The following is a 17,209-nucleotide window of genomic DNA, read 5'->3' on the forward strand; positions in this document are numbered from 1 at the left end:
CTTCATAGCTATTTTTGTCTTTATCATACCTTTCATTGAATACTCAGAGACATTTGCAATTATACAGGACAGTAATGTTGAAACTTATCCATCATTTTACTTTCACAGGATTCCATAGAAAAACCATCGCCCTTATGACAGATGGAATCAATTTTAGAAGACGATATCCCCTCTCCCAAAAAAGTTTGTCTTCAGGGTTAGAGACATCATTTAGGGACTGATTTATAATTGTTATAGGGTGCGGTTTGGAGGGGAAATTTTATAGGCTGAGAGATCTCTTTGAAGAAAAAAGGAAAGTTGGATGAGATAATAGATTAGTGTGAGCTTACTCACACTAATAATAATAGTGAGTAAGAGTGAATACATGTGAGCTATTATTTATAGGCAATTACATTGGTATAGATTCTTGTATCTTGATACAAAGTTAAATTATACTGAATATTTCCTATTTTTGTCCACCATATTTTTATACCTAGGCAAAATTTATTTTGTCATATTGTATGCATGCATGATTGCCCAGGTAGCCAGTTGTCTCTGTCATTTGTTACACATTTTGCAAGTTGCTTGATTGCACTTCCTGCTTACTCAAGTAATATTATTTCCCTTCTCAGAACTTTAATGTGGCTGAAGACTAGATAGCGATTGTTACTTTCCTCTCATGACTTGTCCCAGTTTTTTACTATACAAGACTTAAACTAGTTAGGATAGAAAAATTATTGAATATACTTGTTCTTATTGTATGTAATTTTGTATTAGGTTTAGAACTCTCTTATTTAAACAAAAGGGGGAGGTGCTGTAGGAAATCCTACAGCTAGTAGTTACCCGCCCACTGGGGCATGGGCCCTTATACTATTTATGCCAAGGTTGATGCGTCCAGCCTCTTCTACAGCTTCAGAATTTGGTTTCTGTTCTCTGTTCCAGCAGAGAATATTGATTTGTGAGTTTACTCCTAAATAAATAACTATCTATTATTGTCAATTCTGAGCTAGTGTGGGATTTTTTTAAGCATTCTTTTTCAACAAATTCCAAGTAGAGTGTCTTCCATGCTCAACATTCTCTCAGTAGTAGATCAGTGCTGCCAGGAACAATTGTGTCTCAGGTCAACAAAACTCTAAGTTATTTAAATACTATGTTCTACAGACCTTTGAAATGGTTGAAGAGTACCTATCTATGCAGAATACAATCTTTATGTATCTAAAACACCACAGTAGTCTTTCTATAACAAACATGAATGACTGTTGACCTATAATACTTAATGCTTCCATAACTTAAAGACAAAGATTTCCTATCAGAATATTAAACTATCTTTAAAAAACTGTGCAGTAAATGATAATGACCTCAAAATGTAAACAATGTATAAGTATCTTGATCAGAGATAGAAACATATCATGCAATATAATATATACCAAAAATTGTATCAATATACACAATGTCTTAAACAGAGATAGAAACATGCATGCATACAATCTGACAAAATAACTTTGATAAGTGTACAAATACTTTAAACCGAAATAGCATATTCAAAATAGCAAATATAATTTGAACTTGTATCAATATACAAAATCTATACCAATGTAAATTGCCAATAAATAATAGCTCACAAGTATTTACTCTGTTACTCACTATCATTATTATTATTATTAGTGTAAGTAAGCTCATACTACTCTACGTATTATCCCATTAAGTTTTCCTCTTTTTTCATGGAGATCTCTGGGCCTACATAATTTCAAACCCAGCCCCCAACCATATACCAGTAATAATCAACCCATAAATGGTGTCCCTAATCCTAACAAACTTTGTTGGGAGAGGGAACATCGTCTTCTAAAATTCCTTCTAGCTGTTATGGGGGCAATGTTCTTTCTATGGGATCCTGTAAAAGTAAAATGATTGTTTAGTTTCAAGATTATTGTCTTGTATAGTTGCAAATAGTCTCTGAGTAGCTAATAGGGTTTTTCTGAAGTTCTTATTTAGACTTCTGGCCAGAACATTGTAAGAAGGTACACCATGTCAACAGCTGGTACCCAAAAGCTGGTCTCATAGTAGCGCTATCAGCGTCATGACATCATATCAACCAGGTGGAGTCATTTGTTGTAGGACCCTATCTTCTTCCTGGAAACTTCAAAAAGATTATGGTCAGAAAAATCCTTTTCCATCCTAAACTGGCATTTTCAAAACCCAAAGATTCAATAAGTACACATCTAGCTTCTGATCTGATAGTCCTACTTGTACATCCTCAGTTAGTCTTTGTAAAAAGCCACTAAAGGGTTCTCTCTGGCTCTATTTAGCCCGAATATATGATTCAGTTTGCTTTCCTAGTTCCTGAATACTTCCCCAACATTTTAAAGCTGCTATGCTACACAGGGGCAAAGTATGTTCATTGTAGAGAGCTTGGTCCTGAGGATTGGGGTAATGGCCCTCGCCACAAATTTGATCTTGGGAAGTCTCAAATCCTTTTGCTTTCTCCAGTTGTTCTAAAATTGCCTCTTCTCTCCATAACACTTCCAAAGCAGCTGAGGTTTGTTTTCTGGGACCATTGTACTTAATTGAAGCTACTAATGTGGGGTAGCCTTCTTTCTTGAAACAGATGTTTTCACCATTTCCCAAACAAATGGCGAATGTAGTCCATAAGATACTACTGCTTAATATCTTTTAGATCACTCATATGTATTGGTTCACATGTATATTCTGTGACTACCTTAGGGTACTTTGTGGCAATTGTTTTTCAGAGGGAATTACTGGATAGGCAGTTAAGACTCTGGGTAAGTCATCCCAGAGTATGGCATGTACTGATGAGGCTAAATTCTGTCCTTGTACCTTCTCTTCCTGCTTACCAGTTTAGAAACATTCCTCAATCTTTTCAAATTTTTTACTACTGCCGTTTGTAAAGTCTGAATCTGCTGTCCAGTGTTCTGTTCTAATGTCCTCACTGAGGATTCAAAGGTATGAAATTTGTCTAGTAAAGATAACATCTCATCCTTGAACATAATTTTGATGCTGTGAATATTACCTTCCCTTATCTGTTAATCTATAATAACTTTTCAACATATTCTGATTATTAAATTCAGCAGCACTAAATCTCTCAAATACTGTCTCAGCACCCTTCGACACTGACTGCATTTTGTCTGTCAAACTGATGATATCCATCTCCCAAATGTTGATTTCCCCAACTAGCTGCTCATTATTAGTCTGTGAAGACTACATCATTTCCCAAAGTGCCTCATTCTTGGCTGTGTTATCAAACCATATTTAATGTGATAATTTAAAAATCAAAACTAATCCCTCGATTCACTTAAAGGAATATATCAAGAAAATCACATAAGCATTGCAGAAGACCATCCATAGCATATGCAAAATAATTATTGAACTTTTGGATAGGTATGTTATTGGTAATTTTTGTAGCTTTTCATATCTTACCTGTCATGAGACAATTACAGTGAATTGGAGTATGTGTAATAATCACTATTGGCCAGCAGGTGTTGCAGTTGCATGACCGAGGAATGCAAGCAGCAGTGGACAATCCCAGTTTTTGGTTTTGCACGTTAGATAAAGAAAACCCAAAGCTTTCTGTCAGTGTGTTTCATGGACTGTGCGTGCCACGGGGATCATAGGCAGCAGTATGTGGGCCAGTGTGTAATGTACTGAGCAGCAGTGTATGGGTCATGAGCTGGGGAGTGCTGAGCAGCAATGTGCTGTGTCTAAGTGCCAGCTGGAGCCGTGGGCGGGGATAGTCAGTGCCCAATGCACAACACAGCTGGTGCTAAAAAGGGTAGACTGGTTCCCATGGTTGGGCACCAGATGAAGATGGATGCTAAAAAGAAATTCCACACTAGCTCCGAATTGAATATAATAAAGGGTTATTTATTTAGAGGTAGACTCACATATCACAGTCCTCTGCCTGAATGGGGAACAGGAACTAAATCCAGCAGCCAGAAGAGAGGAAGTGTGTGCTTTATCTTAGCATTTACAGGATAAGAGACCATGTTGGTATCTTAGAGGATATTGGCTGAAGGGGTTCCTACAGCACCAACTAGCTCTTATAACTTAAAAGTATCAGGTTTCTATTAACCTACATTTTGCCAGTTGGCTCTTTACCTCTCCTCCATTCTGTACATCTGACTCTTCCCAAGACTTGCTGTCATCTGCTGCCATACCAGATTCATCCCAAGTTCCTCTCTTTTCTGAGAAGTTTTTCCCATTTTCTCCTGCCTAGTTATCAGCCACTCAGCGCTTTATTCAACCAATCAGAGGAAAATGTGGCAAAGACCCATCATCACAATATACAAAAATTATCCTGCAGCATATTATATATGCTGATGGAATTTATAAGAAAAAATATCAAAAAATGTACATTATAAGAATGGCATTTTTCTCCCTAGTGTGAACTTTCTGGTGTATTCTACAATTTGAAAGATGGATATAGGATATGTTAGTCACTGCATTTGTTGTTTCTCTCTAGTATGAATGTTCTCATGGGCTTTGAGGTGGGAGTGCCTCATAAAAGACTTTTTACACTCCTTACAACTGTAAGGTCTCTCTCCAGTATGATTTCTCTGATGTGCTCTAAGATGTGACATGTCAATAAAGGATTTGTTACATTTCTGACATTTGTGAGGTTTCTCTCCAGTGTGAACACTCTGATGTCTTCTAAGAGTTGAAATTCGGAGAAAAGACATGTCACAGTGTTTGCATTTGTGAATTTTCTCTCCAGTATGAATTTTTTGATGTGTTCTGAGGTCCGAGCATGTAGTGAAAGATTTGCCACATTCCTTACAACTGTAAGGCCTCTCTCCTGTATGAATTCTTTGATGCGTTCTAAGAGTTGAATGCCGGATAAAGGATTTGTCACATTTTTCACACTTGTAAGGCTTCTCTCCAGTATGAATTTTCTGATGGGCTCTAAGAGTTGAAGGCCGGGTAAAACATTTGTCACATTCTTCACATCTGTAAGGCCTCTCTTCGGTATGTATTCTTTGATGTACAGTGAGGCTTGAAGCAGCACTGAAGTACTTCCCACATTTCCCACACTGGTGTGGTGTCTCTCCAGTGGAGAATTTTTGTTGCAAAAGTCTATATGTAGAGTCATAGTAGTCATCATATTCTCCCTGCTTGTGTTCTGATCTTGCAGTGTAGAGTCTCTGATCTTGAGTAATGTTGGGATACAAAATTAATGATTTCTCACAGACTTTAGAATTGCAAGTTTGTTCTCCAATTTGCATGCTTTTATGTCTATTTGGGTCAATAGAAGCATCCCTGTTATTACTGCATGTGTAGTTATTAGAGTTTTCTGTAGTTTCATTTGTTCTATAAAGTGCACATGTGGAGGGGTCATGAAACATGTGGTCAAGCTCATTACACTGAGATGACTCCTTTGCAGTCTTTACATGTTGACAGACAGGATCACATATGCAATAGCTCTCTGAAAATAAGTATAATTCAGATTAATAGGGTTTGATCCAAACTAAACATTTAATAAATGGCTGTCTCCCTGAGTTCTTTCTAAAGATAATCTAATAAACAACTTCTTAAATATTTTCTTTTCACTGTAATTGAACGTATCCTCACAAAAAACAAACAGACAGGCTTCAAGGGTCTGAGATATAGCAGATGCCTCATCCTTATCGAAAATGTCTAATGGCAGAACATGGATCAGGAAATTGAGACATTAGCAATTAGCTGTGGGATGGAGCTCATTGATTGATTATACTAAAAATACATGTCTCTATTTTTAAATATTTTTTTCTCAGAGATTGATGAAGTATAGTTTAATACAATCCCAGGTTCAGAGAATTTATATTTACTAAGTGATAGGCAATGAGTACTGTTCAGGAGACCCAATACCTCTAAAGATTAAAGTTTTAATTAAAAGCATCAAATGGTTTTTCTCTCTAGAAAAACATATTAGATTCTTCCAAATTAATGGATGGAAAGCTAGTATTCTGCCACATACCAGAGGCTCAGATCATTTGAGGCAGGGCTGAAATGGGCAACTACTGTTTATTTCTATCCTTCACTGTCTGAGCTCCACACACTGCTGTGATTCCTAACTTTCTTTATTTGGCTGTTCTCAAGCTGGCACACGACAGACTCCTAAGAATATTTTCCAGAAGGGTGTCTGTGTATTTGCCACTGGGACAAAATATGTAATATGAAGACAGACATGCAAGGAATGCAATTTCAGAATAGTCCTACTTCATGGATTGACATTAGATTTAAAGTTTATAAAATTATTCCAATCTGATATCAGCATAGTTAAATAAAATTGCATTTTATACTATTATTAAGTCATCATAATTCAGGTATAATATAACAATGCCTTCTAACAGTTACAATAGGCAGGTTGCATCCTGGGACCAGAACCACTCTACTAATGATCAAGGAATCCTATCAAGTGAAATCGAATATAGCAAAAACATTTCCAGTTCTTGTTTTCTATTTCACTGGAAGCCATCAGTGTTGTCTTGCTCATTCAAGGGCTCACCCTAGTTGTAGTTACTCTCTCCTCTCCACATTCCAAGGCAATCTCATTTGCTCAGGACAGGTGACCAGGCCTATGTTGCATACAATAATCCACATGTTCTATAAGGTAGCCCATGACCCATGCTAGAACTTTTAGAAAGAATAGAGACATCTAACAAAAAATGTGCTCAATACACAAAGAGAAAACAAAGTACAAGAATCTAGGAAGTATTTCCAATTGCTCCTTCCTGTAAGAGTCTTTTAGCATATTAAAGAAAAATTTTTAGATCACCTATCTTGAGTTTGGTTTCTCACAAAACCATTTAAGTTACAATGTGGACACGGTTTTTAAGGTTTGTATGGAAATATAGGCTACTGGGTTTCTGAATTCATTTTGGAGGCAAAGTGAGGGGTGAATGACACCTTTAACATGGAAATGAAAAGAATCAAATTCCATGAAAAAGTTATTTCTATTGCCAAACTTTCAGGCTTCCCTTTGTTTCCAAGACAGCTTAATGAAGTTTACAACCTATAAATTAGGTACATAAAAAGGATGAATGAGGAATTCTACAATAAAAATGCTCTCACCCACAGAGAGCAGGCTGCTGTAATTCTCCAACATCACGTCAATGTACAAAGTCCTCTGAGCAGAGTCTAGGCATTCCCATTCTTCCTGGGAGAATTCCACAGTCACATCCCTGAATGTCAATGGATCCTGAAACAAAGTACAGTTTGACCAAGTGATCCTGGAAAGAGGCTTTCCTTGAGATAAGGAGACTTGAGGAAATTAGGGATGTAGATGCGTGAATACAATTACTCAAAGCAATGATTTCTGATATAGTAAAGCTTTATAATGAATGTTCTAAGTCCCTGAAATCAAGATGACAAAGTGGTTTTACAAGCACACCCATGAAAAGAGACACACATTTAGGTCTGGACACAGTTGTCTATCTGGTATGGATGATGTGTTTGTGTCCCATGGATCACAGTGTACATGTCTCAGAAGGAAAATGGTAATGAGGAAATGTGCTTTAATTGCTGTACTATAGATCATGCTAAAGTATTGACAGTGAATCAATCCTGTGCATGTTTCAGCCTGATATAACTGTACTCGAACATGCTTAGTTTGTACGTATAAACTCCCTTCCATCAACTCCATTCCATTAAACAAAAGGAACAGATATGGAAGACAGAATTCACGACAGAATCTATAAATAAACAACTGGTTTTTTCCTTCACAGTAACGACGAGTGTAACAGCAACATATACTATCAATTTTAACATTACAAAATTCGATGAAGTAGTCGTGGGATCACTCTTATAAGAATATCTGAGTCACTGGCAAGCAGATAAAAAAAAAATCTAAAATTTAACTCAAGGATAGGCATAAGGCATCTTAGACAATTAACACTTTCAGAAGTTCTGGTGAATATTTCATTCCCAAAGAGTTATAAAAATTGAGGTAAGTCTGAAAGTACATTAGGTAAGCATGTTAAGAGTAGTAACTAGATGGATTCAGAACTGACATCGATTTCCTGTGAGTAAATGAAGACATTAAATTGTGTGAGAATTATAGTCCATTTTCAGTGTTTTGCAAATAAAATATAGCACAGAATGGCTCAGGAGAAAATCTGAACTACTGTGTCTGAATTTTGTAGAGCTCAATGAGTTCTTTTTAGTACTTATGCTGTATTTTAGGTTAGTAGTTTTCATGACGCTTTAGTTGTCTGGAAGTGCATAGGAGTGACATATTCTGTCTGAGCCATGAATCAGGAATAGAAATGCAAACCTGCAGGTCACAGCCCTTTCCCCAAATCTCCATTGTAAAACACTGCAGGTTTAGAGTAGGGGAATTGAGTCATGGCTGCCAGAGGAACTAACTAGAGCAATGCAATCACGAAGAAAAGTTTTCTGCACCAAATGTGATTGTTGATGCACACCAATCAATCAGCACTCTAAGAGTTCATTCCTGATGTATTCCATAAATGGTATATAATGAGTCCCAGCCAGAAAGGGCTGCACAGTGGGCTCCTGTTTGGGGGGTAGAAAAGATAAATAACAAGTACTGAACTCTCATTAGTTCAATGAGATTCCTAACAAAGTGAGTGATGTGAGCAGCAATTCTTCTGAGACAGACAGTCAGTGCCAACACACACATGGACACGTCATCACTGTTGTGATATTAAACACCAAAGAGAAATACAGGTAGAGTACAATCTGAATCTACACTAAAAAACATCAGTTTCATGGCAACATCAACCCATGTTCTGCACTGTCTTATGTGCTTATATTTTTAGTACTAGGATCCAAGTAATATACTGCATTAAAAAATCAAGATATGTCTCTTTTAATTTGACAGATTATTAAGATGTGACAGATATTCCTTGTGATTCATCAATGTGCGCTTTTTATAACCATGATTGAAGGAAATACGACAGACCCCACCAATGGAGCCTATATGCCACAGACATCCTCACACACTAATATATAAAGATATAGTTACATCTTCTACAGCAATTGGGCTTAAACATATTTTTGTTCGTATGCTAGAGTGGAAATTTTCAAAATTAAAGGTCATAAATTCATTTGAGATATTTATTCTCAAATAACCCGGGGAGAGTGAAGTTGAGAAAAGTGCTACAGGAAATGTAGTCATAACTGAGTTACAGTGTACAGGTGTAGTCCTAAAAAGAGCCTGGTATAGGCAGACAATTCTACAGGAATATAACAGAATACTATAGAGGATACAGAAAGAATACTCTATGTCCACTAAATATTTAATAAAGGAGGCAAAAAGATAGATTAGAGTAGTATGGTCTTTTCACCAAATGGTGCAGGCTGGATCCAGCAGGAAAATGAAATTAGATTTTTATCTTTACTTGTACAAAAATCCATTAAAATGGATCAAAAGCCTTATTTAAAACCATAAACACAGATACTAAGGAAACACAGGGACTACCCATGAGGATATGGAGATGGACAAGGACTTATTGATTAGAAAGAACACCAACAGGAACTGACCCAAGTATCAACAGATGGGACAACATGAAAACAAAGAGTTTCTGTACATCAACAGAAACAATCAGCAGAGCACACAGACACCCAAAGAATGAGAGAGAATCTATACCTGTGACACTTGGGACAGGGGCTCAAACATAGAATTTACCAAGAGTTACAGAAATTAAGTAACATGGAAATAAAACTGCCAACAACAAATGGGCAAATGAACTGAAGACAGACTTTCAAAAAATATACAAACAGACAATAATTATTGCAAAAGTGTTTAGGATTCTTAAAATGTCATTATGGGAACACAAAATAAAACTACTTTGAAATACTGCCTCACCTCAGATAAAAGAACCCTTATTAACTGTTGATATGTTGGGGAAAGTGTAAATCAATGCAGCCATTCTGGGAATCAACTTGGAGATTATTTTAAAAAAAAAATGAAGAGAGAACTAATGTAAGACTCAGCTTCTCACTCCTGGGCATTACATAAGGTACTCTGCACCCCAATTTAGAGATAATTACACCCCATGTTTACTGCTACAGTATTCACCATAGCAAACTATTGTAATCAACCTAACTGTCAATCAATAGGTGAATGGATAATGAAAATGGTATACATATAAAGTGAAATACTATTCCTATTCAGCTGGAGATGCATGTAATAAAAATTTGCAGGAATGGATAGACTCAAAATATGTGATATTAAGTGAGGTAATACAGTGTCAAAAAGAAGAAACCGTATTTCCCCTCATATGCAGAATCTAGTCAATAATATATGGATATGGAAATAATGTATATGTGGGCACAGTAGAAAATGGAAAAAGAGAACAAGAAACATTAAGTATTAGGGTTGAGTTAGGACTAATGCAGGCAATGAACACAAGTTATAAAAAAGTGTAAAAATAATTTCTAGTTCTAATTCTGTCAACTTTTTTTCTTTTTCATGGTAAACATGTTCACAAAAGTAAGTTATACAACAAAAATATACAATCCCTTGTGAGGCTGGAACTCTAACTGCATAAAAGTGCACTGAGTTGTATAGACTTTGGGTCTGGTGAATTTCAGTGTGTAATTTTTTTGTCTGCTTGTTTTTTGCAACATTTTTCATAATAAAGTTAAAACAATTAAAGGCTTCTGATGTCTCAAATTATAACATTTCTACCATAAATAAATAAATAAATAAATAAATAAATAAATAAATAAAAAATAAAAAGGCACATGACCACTGACCTGGGACAAATTAACTGGAGAACCGGCCATTTTGTTTGTTTCTCTTCTTTGAGTTTCTCTTTCAGGAATAATGAATAGATAGATGACTTGCTGCCCTTTCAAATAACAGGTCAAAAAGAAAAAAATTAATACTGAAAGCAGTTAAAGAAAAACGTCAAAACATGTGAAAAGACCCAAGGAACAGACTACACCCAGGTTTCTAGTCAATGATCCCAAATCCAGGATGGCATGGAATGACATTTGAAGCTTGGGGGGAAAAGTCACTGTCAATAATATTGTTGCATCCAGAAAAATTCTACCTTAAAATTGGTGGAGATAAAAGTACAGTTCAAGACAAAATACAAAGTATAGTACAAAATAAAGCAATTCATTTCAACAAAGCAAAACCACAGACAATACACCAATGGCAAAAATTGTACAGATGAGTCAGAGGAATCATCCATAAGAACATGGGAAAATATAAATTTCATGTGAAGAATAGATAAAAACAGGAGAAATGGGAAGTAACAATCCATGTTTGTTTGCAAAATGGGGAGTTTTCTGATTATGCAGACCCTAGAGAAATAAATGTATGGTTTTGAGAGAAAACTTTGAAGAAAGGGGGTGGGGTCATGCCATGACAGGTGAGTCTCAGTAAGAAGAGTCTTCCTTGCGTCCCATGGATTGTGATGTTGAAATAAGAGCTGCGGGGCTGCATCCCCAGCACCCCAGCCGCCTGCTAGCTTATGCCCGAAATAACAACACACAAACTGTATTCATTTAAACACTGCTTGGCCCATTTCTATCTAGCCTCTTCTCGGCTAACTCTCGCACCTGAACTAGCCCATTTCTAATAATTGTTTGTAGCACCCCCAAGGTGAGCTTACCGGGAAGATTCTAGCCTACGTCCATCCTGGGTCGGAGCTGCCTGGGAGAGCAGAGCTGGGGTCTCTGCTCCAAAGAGCAGAGCTGTCGAGTCTACCTGGGAGAGCCGAGCATGGCGTCTCTGCTCCAGAGAGCAGAGCTGTTGGGTCTGACCTCACTTCCTCTTCCTCCCAGAATTCTATTCTGTTTACTCCTCCCACCAATGCTTTAACTGCAGGGCCAGCCAAGCAGTTTCTTTATTGCTCAACCAATGAAATCAACAGATTGATATGACACTCCCACATCATTGTGGTACCAATTGGGAAGATTCTGATAAATTTCTTAACTCAGCTCTGGATTCAAGATGTCACAAGTATATTCATTGCCCTATATACTGGAGCCTATACAGAGGAAATAGGAATAGTGTGGGTTGATAAAAAAGAAATGAGATGCCAGGGTCTTCCTTTCTGGAAGTGTATGAAAAGTACAGGCCTCGACTATAGAACTGAGGTTATTATAACCAGCCAGTTAAATGATTATTATGAAATATTTTTTTATTTGACTTTCGAGACAGGGTTTCTTTGTAGCTTTTGGTTCCTGTCCTGGAACTAGCTCTTGTAGACCAGGCTGGCCTCGAACTCACAGAGATCCGCCTGCCTCTGCCTCCCGAGTGCTGGAATTAAAGGCGTGCGCCACCACGACCCGGCTTTATGAAATATTTTGAACATCAAATGATTCTACATGCAACATGGTCAAGGTAAACATTATTTCAGACTGTCTAACATAACTGCACGAGCGCCTAGCCTACACACAGGCTGCACACGTAAAGAGAGAACAAGAAAGCTGCTGAACCTTCAGATGTGCATTCATCCCTTTTTTTCCCCCTTGACTCCACAGCTCCTCTTTGGGAACTGAACTCCACTGAAGCTGTTCTTTGGGACTGCTGAGAAGACTTGACAACCTACTCCACAGATCCTTGCTCACCCAGGTTCATTGCTGCTCTACTCACAACAGCTATAAAAGGGGAACAACCCAAATGTCCTTCAGCTGACAAAGGGATAGTGAAAATGTGGTATATGTACAATATGCAATCGTATTTACCTGTAAAGAAAATTGAAATCACGAGCTTTGCAGGTAAATGGATAGACCTAGAAAAGATCCTATTGAATGAGGTAACCCAGACCCAAAGACAGGCATTGCATGATCTCTCTCATAGGAAATTCCTAGTTCCGGGACAGGCTCCAAAGCTATCGACAAGCTAAAGAGAAACCCTGTGTCGAAAAACCAAACCAAAACAAAACAAAACAAAAACCCAAAAAACAAAACACAACAAATGGCACTGCAGAGCCACATAAACAACCGCATCATGGGAGTGGGAGAAAACTGACAAAACAGCCTAACGTACAACAGTAGCAGATGCAGAACTTGTCCAATAGCAATGACCACGTGAATGTCATCAAAATACCACAAACAGATGTTTCAGACAAGGGTAAGACATTCAACCAGAACTTCAGAGCCTACTTCCTTCTGAACAGCCAGAGAAACTGCTTGCACCCCTTTGCGCCTTCCCTGAAGGGTCACAGCCCCGCAGCTCCTCTGACCTGGGAGGTTCCAGGGCCGCCGGGCTGCGGTTCCCGCCACAGCGCTTGCTGACTTTCCCAGGCCGCCCGGCGCCGCCACCGCGTCGCCGCGACACCCGCCGACTCCTCCGCTCCCAGGTCTGCACCACAGGATTCCCCAAGTGAAACAGGGAATGTTGGAATTGCCCTCACTTCAGCTTGATTCCTCCCAGCTGCTCCTCCTGTCCCCGCCCCAAAATACCTCCGCTTCCGGTTACCTGTTTTTCCCCCCTAAACCCGCCTACCACGGGGATCTCTTCTAGTTTTCCAGTTGCACCATTCTTTTCAACTAATCTTCTCTGATTGACAGGTGTTCCGTCCCATTAGAGACCTGTAAACCCCACTCCGTCTCAGGCTGCTTTCCACACAGCTCCAGCTGTCAGGCTGCCCTAAACCCGCTCTGCACAGCCTCCCCTCATGCTTGCTGCCAGCCACAACCAGAACTGGATCTAGGAGGACGCTGCATCCCGGTGTCTGACCCCACAGTGAGTTCTGAACCCTTCAGATAAAAGACAGGCACAGCCTAACCTCGACTTGAGTAGTATCTTGGTCAACAACATGCTTACACCTGAAGCGCAGCCCAAATTATTTTTATCAATAAAAACCTGAAGTCAGATATCGGTAGTGAACATTGAAGGACCAGAGAAGCAGAGCAGCCAACCACCAGAAAGTTCTTACCTCTAGGAATCCTCAGACCGAATGGGACCGAGATATTGTCGCCTCCTGCCTTATATTCCCGTCCTCACCTCCCTAGTGCTGGGATTAAAGGCGTGCACCACCACTGCCCAGCTCTTTCTTTCTTTTTTATTGGTTCTATCTCCTGTGGCCCAGGGTGTCTACGAACTACTGATCTCCCTGCTTCCTCCTTCCAAGAGTTGGTATTAATGGTGGGTGCCACCTCTGCACGTCCTCTATAGCTATCTTGGCACTCAGATCTCCACACAAGCCTTATTTGTCAGAACACAAACAAAATATCTCTCAGCGTAACACCAAACCATAACAGGTTAAATTCAGATTCTAGCGTCCCATCGTGAACACACAAACATGAGAAGCCGAAACCAAATACTTCAATTTTGCCTTGGGGAGAGACAACACAGGAACTTGAATTTTGAAAAGAATTGGGTGTCTCAAGAAGTCAGAGTTCATTGCTAACATCCCTGGGCTGAGTTCCTCCTGAGCTGTACTGATCTCACCCCTAGATGGTGGCCTTGTCATTTTACTAACTCAGAAACAAGTTAGGGTGATTCATGCTAAAGGTGATTTAAGATAAAATATAGAAAAATTCTTTGGAGTAAAAAATGCAATGGCGAATGCAGAGATTCTTGCTGTCCCGGTTGCAGAAACAGTCAGTAAGGAATGTGGTTCCAGCAACGAAAATGTCAGTTACACCATCCTGTCTATGGCTCTGGGATCATGGACGAAGAGATCTAGGAAAGGGAATGAGAAGGAAAAGAGGAGGAAGAGGTAAGACATGCTATGCTCTAGACTCCACACAGCTGTTGTAATCAGTAACCAAGAGCAACTCTATTTACCTGCATTGGCCACACACTAGACTACAATCAGTGTAAGAAGCATGACCCTAATTAGTATTATCAACAAATACCTGGAGTCAGATATCGAAGTAAATGCTGAAGGATCAGAGAAGCAGAGGAGCAGTCACCAGTGTCTTTTGTCTTCTTCCGATCCTCTAACCGAATGGGAACTAGAATCCTGTCTCCACTTGCTTTATATTCCTGTCTCCACCTCCTTTAGAGTGCTGGGATTAAAGGTGTGATCCTCCACTACCTGGCTTCTATAGTTAACTAGTGACTAACTCTGCTCTCTCATCTCCAGGCAAGCTTAATTTGTCAGAACACAAGCAAAATATATAACAAGTGTAGGAAATGGAAGGCTTATAGAGCCCAAATGTTGACTATAGATGGATTATAGGAGAAGAATCGTTGCATTTAGCTGTAGTTCTGCTGATCCCACCAGGCTCCAATACACAGATCCAGACTCACAGTCTTATAGATGTCTCTGATCAGTCTCAGTGGATCCCAAGAAAAATCAGTAGTGATGAACACAATAGAGAGATTAGTTGGCATTGTAGACCAGGACAGTAGAGAGGTAGGAGGTGAGAGTGGACAGTGTTTGAGATGCGAACACACAAACATATACAGAGTGTACTTGTATTATACATATATGTGTTTGTGAGTGTAAAATAGTTAATGATAGATTTTTTTTGTTTTGTTTGTTCTTTCAAGACAGGGTTTCTCTGCAGCTTTGGAACCTGTCCTGGAACTAGCTCTTATAGACCAGACTGGCCTCGAACTCACAGAGATCTGCCTGCCTCTGCCTCTGAAGTGCTGGGATCAAAGGTGTGTATTACCACCGCCTGGCAAAATAGATTTTTTTTTTGAGACAGGGATTCTATCTGTAATCCTATGTATCTTGAAAATAGCTTTATAGACCAAGCTATCCTCGAAATCTCTGAGATCTGTCTGCCTGAAGAGAGTTGGGTTTAAAGGCGTGCCCCAACCTGCACTGCTCAGAGAAAATTTTAAATGACCACATCAGACTGTAATTTCTTTTAGGTTTTAGCATTATCTGTTGGTTTTTGTTTGTTTGTTTTGTTAGTTTTTAAAAAATGTTTTCTCTGTGTAATTGTGGTTGTCCTGGAAATCCGTGGCAGACAAGGGTGGCATATTGAACTTACTGAGAATAATCTACTTCTGTCTCTAGAATGCAGCATGTGCCACCATGCCCAGTTTATCTGGTTTAATATCAGGTAATACTAAGAGTCAGGAAATTTTTTATGTCAAATAGTATTGTAGCCAGCTTTGCTGTTAGTTCTTTGGAGTTCTAATGGAATCTTGTCAATCTGGTCCTGATGTTTATTTAAGGGGGCATCTTATTCTTCGTCAGTCTCATTGCAGCTTATACTTCTGTTTACATGACTTATTCCATGCTTTGAAATTGGGTATGTTATATGCACCTGCAAACTCATCTATTTCAATTAGAGTTGTCAGTTTAGTGTAATAGAAGTCTTTAATATGAATGAACAAGAGATCCAGGTGGTTACTCTTCTCCGTCAAGTAAGCTGTTTAGTTACCTTGGGTAATTGTCAGGTCAGGTAGTAGTGACACACTCCTTTAATCCCAGCACTATTGAGGTGGAGACAGTTGGATTTCCTGTCCAGCCTGTGATACAGAGTAGGTTCCAGGTCAGCCAAGGCTCAAAAAAAACAAAACAAAACACTAAGACACAATAACAAAAGTGATATATAGTTGGGCAAGGCCATGCCAGCCTTTTAACCCCGCCCTCAGGAGGCATGGGCAAGAAGAACTCTGAGTTCAAGGCCAGCAAGCTCTCTTGAACAGCTGAAAATACAGAGACTTTGTCTCAAAGTAAATTGCTCCCCAAGGAATAGCATTCATGGGAGCACCACGCAAAGTTTGAAAGAAGGGAAACAATCAACAGTCCTAGCCAGCTATGCCTAAGAGCCACATCAGTTGTCAACCTGGCAAGATAGTCCTAAGGAAGCAATAGTGGCAAGCACACCTTGGTGGTAGCCAACATCTCTTTCATTGGATTTAAGACTCTCTTAACAAAAGTTCAGATACCATGAATGGTACTGAAAATCTAGCTACCTTCTTGTGCTGCTGAAGACATGAATCTTGGAGGAATTATTTTACTAAACCAGCATAATCTCTTAAAAAATCTAAACATTTCTCCTTGTACCCAGAGGTAAGCTTAGTCTTCAGGAGACATATCTTTTCATCAGTCAGAGACAAGTACAAAAATCCATAAGTAATCAAAATGCAGAGTTGTACAGCCCAGGCCCACTGGATATGTCTGTAAACACTTCTACACCTTAGGATCAAGAATCATTTATGGGGGCTGGAGAGATGGCTCAGTGGTTAAGAGCATTGCCTGCTCTTCCAAAGGTCCTGAGTTCAATTCCCAGTAACCACATGGTGGCTCACAACCATCTGTAAAGAGGTCTGTCGCCCTCTTCTGGCCTTCAGGCATACAGACAGAATATTGTATACATAATGAATAAATAAATATTT

General features: G+C 39.0%; 2 protein-coding genes and 1 pseudogene across 2 annotated transcripts in view; all 3 read right to left on the reverse strand.

Moving 5' to 3' along the window:
* The window catches only part of LOC126494169 (zinc finger protein 283-like), a 29,141-nt gene extending 15,673 nt beyond the window's left edge, over window positions 1-13,468 (reverse strand). The window contains exons 1-4 of the mRNA XM_050131405.1: window positions 13,140-13,468; window positions 10,696-10,790; window positions 7,045-7,171; window positions 4,435-5,416 (exon numbers count right to left, since the gene is read on the reverse strand). Coding sequence (XP_049987362.1) covers window positions 4,435-5,416; window positions 7,045-7,171; window positions 10,696-10,725 — 1,139 coding nt within the window. The 5' untranslated portion in view covers window positions 10,726-10,790; window positions 13,140-13,468. The remainder of the gene's footprint in view (window positions 1-4,434; window positions 5,417-7,044; window positions 7,172-10,695; window positions 10,791-13,139) is intronic.
* LOC126494181 (zinc finger protein 54-like) overlaps window positions 1-17,209 on the reverse strand; it is a 116,521-nt pseudogene that overhangs the window by 78,025 nt on the left and 21,287 nt on the right.
* The window catches only part of LOC126494190 (zinc finger protein 54-like), a 70,947-nt gene that overhangs the window by 32,522 nt on the left and 21,216 nt on the right, over window positions 1-17,209 (reverse strand). The window lies entirely within an intron of this gene.

This window comes from Alexandromys fortis, unplaced genomic scaffold (genome assembly GCF_014885135.2).
Source record: "Alexandromys fortis isolate MF-2015 unplaced genomic scaffold, M_Fortis_MF-2015_v1.1 scaffold_351, whole genome shotgun sequence".
Taxonomy (NCBI): Eukaryota; Metazoa; Chordata; class Mammalia; order Rodentia; family Cricetidae; genus Alexandromys; species Alexandromys fortis.